Source organism: Poromitra crassiceps (genome assembly GCF_964638095.1).
Source record: "Poromitra crassiceps genome assembly, chromosome: 14".
NCBI lineage: Eukaryota > Metazoa > Chordata > Actinopteri > Beryciformes > Melamphaidae > Poromitra > Poromitra crassiceps.
In genome coordinates this window covers 22977189-22992525 of record NC_139633.1, presented here as the reverse complement: position 1 = coordinate 22992525, position 15337 = coordinate 22977189, and the positions used below count along the sequence as shown (strand labels likewise).

At 43.2% G+C, this 15337-nt stretch overlaps 1 protein-coding gene across 1 annotated transcript in view; it reads left to right on the top strand.

The window, feature by feature from the left end:
- Positions 1-11655: 11655 nt before the first annotated feature.
- The window catches only part of LOC310788883 (E3 ubiquitin-protein ligase NEURL1-like), a 39329-nt gene continuing 35647 nt past the window's right edge, over positions 11656-15337 (top strand). Inside the window, exon 1 of the mRNA XM_083650462.1 lies at positions 11656-11726. Coding sequence (XP_083506588.1) covers positions 11693-11726 — 34 coding nt within the window. The 5' untranslated portion in view covers positions 11656-11692. The remainder of the gene's footprint in view (positions 11727-15337) is intronic.

Here is a 15337-nt window from a genome sequence, read left to right as displayed (position 1 = left end):
CTTCTGGATTTATCCATCCACTGTATCCCTACCTTCTGTAAAACCCAAACCTCCTCTCACCCTCTCCCGTCCCTCCTGAAGAGCCGATCGCTCGTCCTGACTGACTCACAACCTTGAGGACAAAATGACGTCATCCGTGACCGCCGGCCGGAATGACGTCATCAGTGATGTCATCACTAACACACATGCTGCTTGCCTGGCATAAAGCAAATTCACATTTGTTTCTATTATTGTATTTCTATTCTTTGTATTCTACAGTAAGTTTTGGTCTGCATTCAGAATGCTTTTGGCATAACTATGGAGTGTTGGCATTCTATCCAGACACCAGATGGTTGGCTTGCACAAATATTTTTTTTTTTGCCAGGTTAAAATGAGACAGAGTGGTCTAATCTCAAATTATACAGGCTTGTATTTTTGAAAGACTGGCACAGCACTGTGATAATACCTTAGATTTGATTTGATATAAATCTTCTAACCAACTAAAACGGTGTACATTAACGGGCTGCTTGTCGTGCTTGATCATTTGATTGACAAGCTCGATCATTTTATCAGTTAGATCAAAGATCAGAAAGACTCCCTAAATTACAGTAATCAAATTAATTTTCTTAACCATGCTCAACTTTTTTCCCACCTCTAAACAAATTCTAAGTAATTTTGATTTGAATTTGGAGAGTTCCTCAACTATGTGATTGGATTTGGATGGGATGTTACAGCCCCAAGCAAGGTAGTGGGAAATAGAGCCTTTTCTGATTATCCTTATATACATTTTCAAAAATGTAATTTCATGTGCTGTTGAAGACACCAACTAGTCTATTTTGACCAAAATGTCAGAAGAAACCTAATAGTTCCAAAGTTGTGTGCTGCGCAAATCAAACTAAGGACCCCACTCTTGTTTTAACCACAATCAAAGGGTTTCACAACACCTTGATGCCTCAGGGTGTCTTCTGCTTCACAAGTTATGACAACTTCAATTATACAACATGTAGTTCCGAACAAGCAATCTGATTGGTCAAGGACCGTTCTCAAACGAGCATAACAGCACACCTAGCCTCAAATTGTTCATTTGAGAATGGCCTCATCACTTAAATATCACTCCACCGGCCGGTCTGTTCAGCAGAGAACAGACCGGCCAAAATTCTGCAGGCAAGATGGCCGCCTATAGCACTGTAACCTGACAGAATTTCTACCCCATAAACTAACTAATACCTTGGCCAATAAGTACGTAACATACAAAATAAAACAAACAGTAATGTCTTCATTTGATGTAGAATGCATAGGACATGTAACTGGTTCGTTAAACTTGCACTACGGGAATAAGTGGCGCAAAAACCTATAATAGCTGGGTACAACCACATAAACGATCACCAGAGGATTCAGGAGAAAGCGAGGAGCATAAAACATAATCCCACACATGTAATAAAAAGCACATTTCTCTCAAAACCAAGTTTGCAGTCTGGAGCAGCATATAAAACCTGCCATAGCTACTATCACACCTTTGCCTTTACAATATAGCCTAACGTAATGTAATTTCACATACATTCATATTTATTTTTGCCCCACTGCCCTCCATCCAGATTATTTTTTGGCCCTTCATTCACAGGAATGAATTTGGGCACCTCTGGTCCATAGCATAACAGTAAAGAAAAAAAAACGTTTTGTTCAAAGGATTGTTCAATGACCAGGAGCACTAGCAGGTGTGTCTTTGCTTTCAGATCCAAAATGAATTTCCTTAGCATTCCCCGTTGCTAGCTTGAAACAACAACAAACCCCGTTTTGAAGGTAACGGTTAGGATAAGATCCACATTTGGGTGTTGGACGTCGCTTTTTTGACTATCTCTAGCTTTACTGTGATGAAAGATCTATTTGATTTCTTAATCATCAGGTGGATTCTTTAATAATTGTGTTTTATTTATAGTTTCAACGCTGATATAAGAAATGGGCCAAGGTGTGGGTAAAGGTTGGTTACATCTAGTGACAAGGGCCTAATGGGGTTTTACAGAATGTAGGGAAACAGTTGATGGATAAATCCAGAAGGAGGCAGTAATGCAACATAAAGGATGGCAACTGCCATAAAACACCACGGAAGAAGAAGTAGTGAGCAAATGAGACACTCAAGTTTGTTTTGTGTGCTTTATCGTCCCTACAGCATTATGAGTTTATGTAAAGCACTTTAATAATGCATTAGGCCAAGGCTGAAGGGACCAGCTTAAATATTTATTGATTGTAAACGTCATATTTCATGATAAACATCCTTCATTCATGCTTGGTTTACGCTTTGCTTCAGTTAACATTCCGACATGTTTGCAGTCAGTCTCTATTCCGGCAATGCATTACAGGCTCTATATTGGTGAAGGTTTAAACAGTTTATAATACAGTGCTAACAAGGGTAGAAAGATTGTAAACAGGAATACTGTGCTACAGCATGTTCCCTTTCTTCACAGCATGTTTAGTCGAAAAGATGCCGTGCACAATTTGGTTTTGTAATGCTGTTAAATAATGCCATACCAAGTTCTGTTAAATAATGCCATACCAAGTTCTGTTAAATAATGCCATACCAAGTTCGGGCGTCCGCGTAGTGCAGCAGTAGATAGTGTACCAACACAAGGGTTGCAGGTTCGAGCCCCCGTGTTACCTCTGGCTTGTTACAGGCGCAATTGGCCGTGTCTGCGGGTGGGAAGCTGGACTAAGGGTATTTGTCCTGGTTGCTGCACTAGTGCCTCCTCTGGTCGTTCGGGGTGCCCTGTTCAGGTGGGGAGGGGAACTGTGCGGGATAGCGTGATCCTCCTACGCGCTACACCCTGCCGGTGAAACTCCTCGCCGCCAGTTGAAAAGAGGTGGCTGGCGACTGCACATGTATCGGAGGAAGCATGTGCGAGTCTACAACTCTCCCCAGATTAGCAGAGGGGGTGGAGCAATGACCGGCACAGCAGGGGGAATTGGCCAAGTACAATTGGGGAGAAAGGGGGGGGGGGGGGGGGGTTCAGATTAAAAAACACTGCATCATTAAAGCATAGTAAAAATGGGCGGGGGGGGGGGGGGTGTACAAACAAAACACATGAACAGGCTCGGACAGGGAAAAAAAATCAACATTCAATATTACAATGTGGTGCTACTATGAGTTATGAGAGTGTGTCGAATCATTATTAGAGACTGCATTATTCTTTGGTTAGCTTATTGGAGAAGGCTTGCTGCTTGCAGGCCTTCATTTCCTCTTGTGTGTTTATTCAGTTCCTGCTCAGCTGAAGAGATGTGACTGCTGCTTGAAGAGAGACAAGATGCTGCACTGAATTCATCTGGTGGCTGGTGTTGCATCATGGTGTGAACTGAACTCTCTGAACAGATGGGAACATCTGTGGGATGGATGGATGGATGGTGCCTGATCTGAACTCCAGCTAAATGCAGTGATCCTAGGATGTGAACACACACAATGGACTCATGCTTGCAAAAATCCGCTGAAAAACGTATCACTTCAAACATTTTAGCCGCGACAAATTATAGTTCTTCCATTTTGCAATTTTAAGATGCTTGGATTTCTAGGTGAAGAGACAATATCTACCATAAGGAAACAAGTCCATACTGTTTTTTATTTTCCTTGTGTAGCCGGTGTCTTTTATTTTGATTAAAACCATACATATTCAAATTTTAAACAAAAATATGGATAGAAAAGGAAAAATGAATGAAAACATTTGTTTCAAATCTCATCTTCCCTGGAAGATAATTTGATATTCATGTTGCTCCATTTAAATAATTGAAAACACAGCCTGTTCTTCAAGGAAGTAAAGCGCATTAATACTCACCACAGTGACAGCACCACATCTAGATGTCTGAGAACCAGCTGAATCCATGGGCCGGTGTGCATCAAAAGCTGGAGAGGTACGACGTTGATTTGATATTTAAGTCAACGTACAGTGAGGGAGCCTCAACTGGGGAGCATCTCAAATTGCATTTCCGTAACTAAGATAGTGCGGCAGTATGAATTTCACAGTAAACATAGTTCTATCTAAGTATAGGCGAGGTCTATCCCCCCTAGTATGCTACAACATAAAGGTCTTACTCTGAACTTGGCACATACTCTATGGACTATCCAATATATAGAATTGCAATATAAACAGAGAGTCAAATTGTTTCCCTGCAACTATAGACAAATTACTAATAAAGGAATGATTCACTCAAAATCAGTCATCATCACTCACCATCAGTCCAAACTCCACTGAAATTTGAAGGACCAACAACTTTTTTTACAGGTTAAGGTTGGAGTTTAATCTGTTAATACTATCTATATCTGTTAAAATCTGAATCGCTTATATTTTATTTATTTTATAAAAAAATTATAATCTCTTTAGATCCTTTATATCTTATGTGTTTATGTCTTGTATATGTGTTCTTATCAATGTTAATGAGCACCAACCACACCAAGACAAATTCCTAGTATGTGAAAACATACCTTGGCAAATAAAATAATTCTGATTCTGATTCTGAAAAATAAAATAAAATAAAAAATAAAATGCCCATCAAATGTATCCAAATACCTCATTATCTCCCATATTTTCCCCACTGACAGAACTGTGATTGTGCGTTGTGGTAGACTGTTGCTGAATAGTCTACTCTTGAGAGCAAAGTATTTTCACTGAGGAAAATACAACACTGAGGAAAAAACACTTTGCGCTCGTTTTGAAGCTGTATAAAAAGATGTCTCCATTAACTTCAGTAGTGTGGGGAAAAGGCTGAGATGGTACTGTAGCTACCTCACTGTGTGTGGCCATACAAAGTTCATTCAGGTGAGTAGATAATTCATGAATGTTAATTTTGGGGTGAACTACTCCTTTAAAGCAGATAATTATCAATGAAGGCAGAACGTGAATGAATAAGAGCATTAGCCCCCCATTCACACAGGACGCTGAAGCAACGCTCAACCTAAGCTCTACCTACGACTGAACCCACAAGTTTCATTTAGGCATCAGGCGAAGCCGTTCACACCCCCCGCGCGCGAGTCACGCTGAAGCCACGCCGAAGCCACGCTCACGCCTTGCTCAAGCGATCGTTCAGGATTCACGCCTACTTTCCAAGCGTGACGCGTCAAGCCAGGCATGAAGTCAATGGGAATTGTGGGCGGGTTCAAGGCGCAGCGAGTAGGCGCTGAGAGGAAAAGAGAAGGCTTCTTGTGTGAACGGTTAGGCGTCTGTTCAGCTTGTGCCTGCTTCATGCTGTCTGAAGGCATTTATTGCATTTATTTATTGTTTCGGACTCCGAGAAAGTGGCAAAAACAATAAAATTCACCAACTGCATGTCTCTTTAACCAAATCATCACATAGACAGCATGCAAATTCAAAGATTATTTGTAAATTATGTAATATGATGGTTTCTGCCAATCGTATCAAATGTGCCACATATGGTCTAAAAAAAGTATCCACCTCATTGCTTGTAGCCTACTTCTGCAGACATACCCAGTCATAATATCACTGAAAACTGTTGACAATCAAATATATTCACTCTAAATATTTGGACGCTGCTACCTACATCTAGCCTGTTCTCCTGGCTCCCAGTTACCCTACATGGAATGCATTTGTCTTGGCCCAGAAGTCAGAGTCAAGTTGTGTGGTTAGGCGCGTTTATCCATCTTGGTCATAACCCGTCTGGCAACTCTGCTCTACACAGAAGGCTATGCAGTAAAAGTGCAGGGTTTTCACAACTCAACATAGCTTTTAGGCTGCCGTTTAGCTTGGTTATTAATTGATAAGACCGCAATACAGTACATAAACACTATGGCGAAGTACAGTTGAGAACATCTGCAACCGAATTGAGCTAACCAGTGTTCCTGAACGTTGCTCGCTCCAGTAGGTGTGATGGGATACAGAGACATGCTTTGCGTCCTGGTGAGTCACTCCATAGTCCCTCAGTTCATTAAACACATCATGATGCCAGTGATGATCCCTCGATTGCACATTCTCTGGACTGCTGCACACTATTGAACGCCAGGCTATCAAGTCTAAATGGAGCTGACGAAGCTGTTACGCTCCTTAGGTTAAACCCACAGTCCTGTGCTCCAAAATCTCCGAGGCATTTGGACACCCGTGTATGAAAGTGGGAAAGCAAATTGGATACATGTGATGAAAACTCGTCATAAGCCCACTTGTGAAATGCATTGAAACATGAAAATGTGTCAATATGATACCGATTTAACAGTGAATGTTGTGAGAGTCTATTCCAACGTGTGATAATGCAACCTCACATCTGAATTGAGCCTGGGGATAATCTCATGATCAGTAAACTTTCCCCTGGTAACCCAAGTCTGAGCTTGTGACTGCCTGTCTCTACTGACATGTACTGTATGCCATAGCTATATGTCTTTGCCGTGTCGCTGCTTGTCAACTTGATTTCCTCACCCGGTTTCCGCCTCTTAATTGGCCTGCTGGGCGTGGTTGATATCTGACTGTCGCCCCCCCGTCGAGGATCTGTGATGGTCTTGTGTTGCTTTGTAATGTCTTGCACATGGCCCCCGGGCGAGGGGCCAAAGTCTGAGTTGAATGGTGTTTTTGTTTGACATGGATCCTCCCCGACGAGCACAAGCGTGCACACGGCTGCCTCAGACGGGGCTGTCAAGATGGAGGCCCCGTGCCAGCGCACCCCACCAGGCAGCTGCTGCCTGCGGGCGCCCCATCTACAAATAATCCACTGTGGGAGGAGGTGTCAACCTGTTCCGTCAGGGCTACATTGTATATCCAACCCTATGTAGGTGAAAGGAAAGTTCCAACCTCTTCCAAAACAAACAAAGTAATAACAATAATTAGAATAGGAATCATAATATGCTAGCAGCTAGTATTATATGTCAATCCACGAGAGGCCTTTTAGGAGGGCCATTCAAGCCACAAGTGGAGTCTGCAGTGCCACCAATTACTGGTACTGCATGGTATCCACCAAGATACCATCACGTCGGAATGAGATGTTTGGAGCAGGGGAGTCTGGTGCAGCCCACAGGTCCTAGACCTGGTGAAACGAGGGAGGAGCCCGGCCGGGTGGCAACCCACAGAGCCCGGTCCCTCTATGTACCAGAGCCCTCCCCCCCCCCCCGGTCCCAGCAGAGTAGTTCCGGAGCAGCGGATTGAGTGGCTCTAACCACGTGACCACCTTCTACCCTTCCTAGAGGGCTGACCGTGGGTAGCTACTGGGACGTAAGTTGGGGCTTGGCCAGCCCCGGCTGGGTCACCTGGGCTATGTATGATGTTGCGAGACCTGAAACATCCTATGACCCCAGGGCACATCACTGAGGATACGTCCCAGTTGCATCCATGCAATGTTTTCTCTTTATGTGAATTACACCCACTGTCAAATTGTATTGGATGTAGCCTTTATAACTTTCCCCCTGCTATGTGACTTAAATGAGATTGCTATAAAGATTATGTATAACTATTGTGGGGCAAGTGTAGCGGAAAAAGCATTCACCTACCACCAGGGAGAGCCAGGTTCAATTCCCAGCAGCGGCACCTCCAGCTTGCTCAGACTTTCCTACAGACACATTTGGCCGTGTCTGCGGGTGGGAAGCAAAGGGGATGGAGCAATAACGGGCAAAGTACAATTGGGGAGAGAAAAACGGGTGAGAAATACAGAAAAACTGAATCGTAATATTGTGATGCACTTGGCTAGTTGACTTTGTGGTGGCATGATATGCACTACGGGGGACACTTGTGCACGTTTTTGTGTGTTTTTTGTGCTGGTGTACAGCAGTGCAACGGCCCATTTCAGCCAAATATAACTAGTTAGTTATTTATCTTTTTAATCAATATTTTGCACCCTTCAGCGCCATACCTTATTAATAGCATGCTGGTTTGGGAATATTATGAACTGCAAGGCATCACGTTTTATCATTTCACACTGAGCATCACTCCTCCTTGTATTACAGAATGGCCAATCAGATGTTGACAGGTCAGTGATCAGGTGGCATGTCAAACTCCAGTAAGGATGACTGATAGGGGCATCCTGGTGGCTCACCCGGTAGGGCGCGTACCACAAAGGCCTTAGTCCTTCCCGCGACCCGGGTGCGAATCTGACTCCTGGTCCCTTGCCTCTCTCTCTCCCCAACGTTCCTGTCTGCCTACAACTGCCCTATCAAAGATGCCCAAAAAATGTTCTTAAAAAAAATAATGCCGATAGCTGCATGGTCCTTGCCATATTCCTAATTGTTCTGTTCACACTTTTATACACACGCGCGCCCACACACACACACACACACACACACACATTATATATATATATATATATATATATATATATATATATATATCTCCACCTTATTTCTAGCTGCCATGATGCCTGATGGGTGCTTATTCCGCTTCTGGTGTAATTTTTACACTGTTTTAACTTGACAAAAAAAACGTCTATGAGGATTTTACAGCAGAGCCATTCTGCTCTACAGCCGTGTCATTCGGGTGCTGGGATAACGTAATGCATTGTGGGTAGTCGGCTACTGTGGCTAATGCCAACGGCTAGCGTAATAGAGGGTATGCATGTGATGTCACAGAGGCAGAAGTCACTGTGGGGTCACGCCCACTGAGTCACAGCAAGACTGAGCTTGAATGCAGGAATCAGCCTAGATAACTGACACCTGCTGCTCAGGGAGGAATTTGACACTCATTTTGACACTCGTTCCCGATTGAGGGGGCGTGTTCCAGTGGGTGTGCATACCCTCTATAGTTACTTTACATGGCAGTAAAACGCCACTGAATGACCAAATTGATTTAACTTTTAACCATTTCGAGTAACACTGTTTCCATACGGACCTGCAGCGTTTGTTAGTTGTTTATAACGTGACTATATTTATGACTTTGATAACGGACTCCAGCTTCCGGTTTATAATTCGGGTCTGCAGCCGAGTACAAAGGCTGCAGAAGAAGCCTGCATGACTCATTGTTGCAAGCTGCAACAATGAGTCACGTTAAACCGGACCTTGTTCCCACAATTATTTTTTACAGTGGGGCATTCAATGTAATGTAATGTAATGGCATTCAAAAATAAGGTGGATATATATATATATATATATGTGTGTGTGTATATATGTGTGTGTGTGTGTGTGTGTGTGTGTATGTGTGTGTGTGTGTGTGTGTGTGTGTGTGTGTGTGTGTGTGTGTGTGTGTGTGTGTGTGTGTGTGTGTGTGTGTGTGTGTGTGTGTGTGTTTGAAGTTCAACTCAAATTTCTGAGACAAGGAAGTGGAACCTATTTGGCTATTTCCTTGCAAACGCACCATGAGAAATCCTGCATGAAAAACACCCATTCAGTCTTATGGCTTTTCCCTGGTTGGAAATTACTTAGAGCCCTTTGTCAGTGGGTCAAGACAAGTTAACCACAATAAGTTTCTAACAGCATGAGAATATGGCTCATGCTGCCAAGCCAATGCCGCATCTCACAGGCCAGGCTGCCGAGGCAACATGCGTTATGTCAATGCTGAGGCCACATGTCAGATCCTGACAGGTGCCCAATGCTTTGACCACAGCCATCAGGCAGCCACTGCAGAGAAGCCCTAACAAGTGGTTGCTTCACTTGATCAACGGGAGGGAGGCATGTATAAAAGTCAAGAACTTTACGTCTTTGTGGAAAATGTGTTCGACCACACCTTTGGTAATAGACTGCATTGCATCATCACCCTCCCTCCGTACAATCGGTTGCTTGTACAGTAATGATGGTGATCCAGGGATTTGAGCTGTTTTCCAAAGTTGCACTCATAAGGTTTGGCTAGGAGGAGTGTCTGTTACATTCTTCACATTTAAATAGTAAATGCAGATTTATATCTTTGATTTTGTGGCTCTCGGTGTGAAAGAAGAAGTTACTACTAAACCCGCCTAGAACATATAGGTGGCCTATATCATATGAGAGTTGTTTGTGGGGGGGGTTTTACCACACAACCTTGCTGTCTTGGTGTTCTGGTCCAATGCCTCACGCCCAGCGTCACTTAAGTCCAGAGCCAGCACTGTCTCTGCATGGTCATCACTGCAGCTCCACAGCTGAGACGGTCAAAATCAGCATCCGTCATCACAGGAGCTGCCTAGTGCCTGCCCTACTGTACATACGGTAATTAAAAACAAGGCTAGGTCGTAACCTAGCATATGGCCAGCGCGATAAAGCGTTCACGAGCCTGTTGTTGTAGCAGGCAGCGGCTTTGTTAATGTGGAGGGCTCTTGGTGATGTTCAAAGTTCTGATGATGTCATAAACATTGTGACATCATTGTGGTGACATCGTTGTGATGTCATCAGTGATGCAAAGTTAAGCAATTGTGAGCTGCGCATGCCAATGCCAAGAGAGCAGAGATGATGCCATAGGCATTGTGACATCATCAGTGATGTCACTTGTGCAATTGTGATTTTTGGTTACATTCACTGATGACATCACAATGATGTCACAATATCTATGACAGCATCAGGCACGCAAATTGGACTGGACAAAGCCAGATATAGGGCCGCTTGCGCTGGCCAAAAAGTTGAGTAAAAACCATTTGGCTTAGGATGATGATACACCAATCAAAACCATCTCAATCTTCAGTTACTGTAAGCAACAGCAGCCAGTTTGGCCTGTCTTTAGTGTTTTGTAAACAATCAAAGGCAGCTTTGAACTATATGAGGTATGGAAAGTTCATCCATTTCCTCCTAAACTACAGAAGAGCGTTTCCCCAAACTGAGGTCACTCAGGGGTCGATCTTTCAGGGTGTTACCAAATGACATGAGGTTTACGTCGTCGTAATTTCATTCACCTGAAGTTTTACAATAGGAGACAATGTGTAGAATAACAACAACTACTGTGACCCACACAATTCCCTTTTAGGGATATTAAGTGATACTGGATAATAAATAAGTTTAGGGTCACTAAACTCACTACTAAGTGGCACAGATGGAAAGCTATTTTGACATTTATTTAGCCCTGAAGATATATGAATTCAACATTGTCAGTTTTTACTATAAGACTTCATGTCCATTATGTAGCCTAATTTAAACTTAAATGTTAAATTGGAATACTGGTAGCTTCAGTGATTAAGCGTTAAAAGGACTTGTCTTGACATAGCCTACCTAAATCCATAATTGCATGGAGATATTATAGGAATAGCCTAGTGCCATTGGATATCATTTAAAAACAAACAAATTATTATTATTCCAATATTCCCTATAGTGCAGGCATCGAATAGGCTACAAAAATACCATGACGTAATACGGTCATTATTATCTCACTACATGTTCAGAGTAGCCTACAAGCCTACCTATATAGGCTACTAGATAATCACCATCAGGGTTATAAACTCACAATTGACTAGGCTACCGCGGACACAGTCTGCACGCACAAGGATACATCTGCCGGAGTGTCTATTTGTCGCTAGACTGAAGTGAAGTCACCTCTGGAGCTGGAGCAGCGTTAATAGTCCGGGGAAGCCCCACCTCCACACCACCTTCAGTGTGATCTGTGGCCGCGGGCTGGAGCTGCGCTGCGGGTCTGTCGCGTCTGTTGGCTTGAGCCTCCTGCCCAATTTGGATGAGCCCTCTCGGCCAGTCGCAGCCTGCCTGCGCTCACACGGTGTCGGGACTGTCGGTGCGGTGCGCTGCTGTGCTGGTGTCGTGTCGTGTGCTGGTGGTACTATGTGGACCCTGAAGACGCGCGGCGGTTCCCCGTGAATCTTTTGGACCCAGAGAGGGGGTGAACTCACCTTGCAATCAGCCATGGGAGGTCAGATAACGAGAAATACCTTTTACGGTAAACGGCATAGCCTATATCTTTATTGTGAATCTTTATATTCGATGAACCCGTGCTCGTCTTGTCAAATGGAGCTGAGCTGACTGTATGAAGTTGGATGCGTGCTTGCTTGCTACTGTATGCTAGATTACTATAGTGTGAATATGCAATTAGGCTTCCTATTATAAAAAGATAAGGCATAATGTGGAGTGAACGTGCCCAAAGTTAATCACACTGTGAAGTGAATAATTTATTGGTCAATATTAGGGAAACTGAACACCATCAGGTCCTCAACTATTTTTCAGTTCGATAGGCTATTAGCCTACTCTTTTTCTCGAATTTTGATACATGTTGGAAAAGCACAGTAGATGTTTCTTCGTCTTCTTCTTCCTCATCATCATCCTCTTCCTCACATTTCTTTCTATAGCTATATTTTAGCACACTTGGAAGCCAAGTAGGCTCATGGAAAAATTAACCAAGTTGGCATAGAAACACTTTTTCCTGCTTGCTGGCAATATATTTGTCTTTATAGTCACGAGTGGCAACTTAAGCACTATAGTATTAGTTACATGCTCGTCAACTGGGGGGCAAATACAAGTTTTTTCTTCTTCCCCAGAAGGGCAAGTAGGATAAAGATAGACAAAGTTGTATTTTCATTAGATCCTCTTGAATTACATGTCTGAAATGGTCATAGTTAACAGGTGCATTATTAGGCGATACTGCTTTTTCCATGTACTTGTTTGGAATAGAATAGCATAGGCTAATGTTGTTGTTGTTTCTCTAAATCGAATAAAGGTCTATTTTAGATGTGTCAAGCATCTACATAGGTGAGAAGTTATTGATTATATTGATTGCAATTGTGGTGGTCCAAGCATATGGGGGATGGGGAACTAATTTAATAATGTAGTCTAGTGTTTGATGCGGTATAGGCCTACTTTTAGCAAATATGTATAGAAATTGAAACTAATAATGACTAGATATTGCATGAGCTGATGATCATCATATCAATTTGCTAAATAATAGTCAAATTGTTACTGTCTTAGATTACTGTAGGGCATGTTATGAAGGCTCAGGGTTATAAAGTATTACTGGGGTTAATAATAATAATAATACATGGCATTTATGTAGTGATTTTCTACTAGAACTCAAAGACACTTAACACTACACACTGAGGGGCGGCGTTAGTGAGACAACAGAGAGACAAACAGTGGACAGACATAACACAGACACAGAAGCATGGATTGGGACGGGGGAGGGGCTAAGAGAAGGCAATTGAGAAGAGCTGGGTCTTGTGGTGGGATTGAAAAACTGTGAGGGACTCAAGAGTCTCTGATGTTTTGGTGGAGGGAGTTCCAGAGCTTGGGAGCTGCCCTGGAGAAGGCTCTGTCCCTGAAATTGCGGAGGTTGGACTTGGGGGTGGAGAGAAGGCCGGGGGAGGTGGATCTGATCGGGACCAGGAGGGGTGGTACCAGGGCCGTAGCCAGGGTTCCGAAATAGGGGAGGTCCAGCAAGGGGAGGCGGATTCGGTGGCGCCCGTTAGGGCGCCGCCGAAAAAAAATTTAGCTTTTTTTTTTCCCTTTTTAAGCCATATTTAGAGTAATATATCATTTTAAATCAACATTAGGATTATACTGTTGTGATGTCATTATTCAGTATATTCTCTTTCATGTCACCACCTGCACAGCTCTCATTTGGGGCGTTTGAAGCTCAATTTGGGCCGTTTGAAGCCTAATTTGGGCCGTTTGAAGCCAGATTTGGGCCGTTTGAAGCCCTATTTGGGTCGTTTAAAGCCAGATTTGGGCCGTTTGAAGCCTGATTTGGGCCATTTGAAGCCCAATTTGGGCCAAGTCCAATTTTACAATGAGATGCACCCACTTTAAACCTGAATAAAGTAATAAAACCACTAGTAAACCAGTAGGCGGCGCCTGGCCTGCTGTTCAGTGAGTGGCCTGGCCTGGCCTGCAAAAAAAAAAAAAAAAAAAAAAAAATTTTTTTTTTTTTTTTTTTTTGGCAGGCTGAAATATTAGGGGAGGTCCGGACCTCCCCGTCCTCATAGCTAGCTACGGCCCTGGGTGGTACGGGGAGAGGTCGGTCGGTTAAGGCATGGGAATTTGAAATTAGCAATGTGTCACTGTTAAATACATTTTTTGTTAAGCTGGTTTGTTTGATGTGTTGAGTGATAGTTTTGAATGATTGTTAGGAACAGCACCCATTGGTATGATATATATTTTTCTAACACACACAGTGTTGGTGTTAACAGTGATCTTACCTGAGGGCCATCGGCTGGTTTCTAAAGGTTATACTGCACACATGGAAAGTTCAACAAGGACCTAAAAAAATCCTAGTCACATAGAGGAATTCACTGCCATCTGCAATCCTCTCATCTAGGAAATAGCTCCCAAACAAACTGCACATTCTTTTTAAATTGAAAGAATATTATAGAATGATCATTACATTATTACATTACAGATAATTACATATACATGCATTCCTGTTTTCTCAGAGCCTGGGTCTATGGCACATACAGTGGTTCTGTTTTCATTTGTACAGAAGTCACTCGGAGTGAGACACAAAGGTATCCTTTTTAAGAGTAATCAAGTTACCTAAGATTAAACATAAAGCAAATTTGACAACAAATTGAAGATCTGCAAACGGATTGTTTCAGATGCTGTAATGTTCAACATCTCTATTAACTCCTTGGGTCAGTTTTAACTCATAACCCAGAATAAATACTGCAAAGTAGAGGTCTCCACAGGACAAATGCACGAAATATTACAGACCTGACCCCGGTGCAGGTCCGAGAGGAGATAGACCAGAGTCTTTATGGACCCCCCCAAAAAATCTGGCAATTAAAATCGATGTTAAAATGCCGGAGGTCTGCGACAGCACATTTTCCTCAAAGATGGTTTTGACATTAAGATAGTTATCATCACGCTGATGTAGGTTCAAGTGCTATTTTTTTACTGTTAAGTTCGCTTTTAATTAATTATGTGACGAACTGACGATATAAAAAGGGGTGATTGACAGCTGTGACAGCCACTCGCCGGGTCAACTCAGGTCCTAATGGACCCGACATTTCAATGTCAGAGATCCGAGACCCGCGGCAAACGGTACGGGCCCCCGAGACCCAGCCGGGTCCAGGTCAGAGCCTCGGGTATTCTGGGGGTTTGTGCATACCCGAAGACCTCTACTTGCAAAGTGAACTGCATCTTTTTTTTTTAAGTCACAATAATGGCACCTAGAGTAATGATTATTGAAAGATGTAAAAGTGTTATGGTGTATGAGGATCACTTTTGTTTACGTCTCATTGAAACTACACAAGGTATGACATAATATGACCAAAGCAAAAAAGCTCTTTAGGAAGCTGCGTCTGAGTGCTACTCCCGCGAGAGAGGGCCCGCCGAGTCTTGATACTTTAATGTCACACCACATTAGGGGGCGCTGTTGAGGCTTCTTAGTGAGACCCGAGCCTGGGCATAAAACACAGAAGGGCTGCGTAGGAGGCCAGGTGACACTGGCCAGGGCCACTCTGTCTCTCCACTGTTTGTCGTCTCCAATCAACGACAGCCGAGGCAGTCACAATGTGTGCGGTGGCACGCTGCACTAAGTAACACGATCCTTTCTTAACCTGT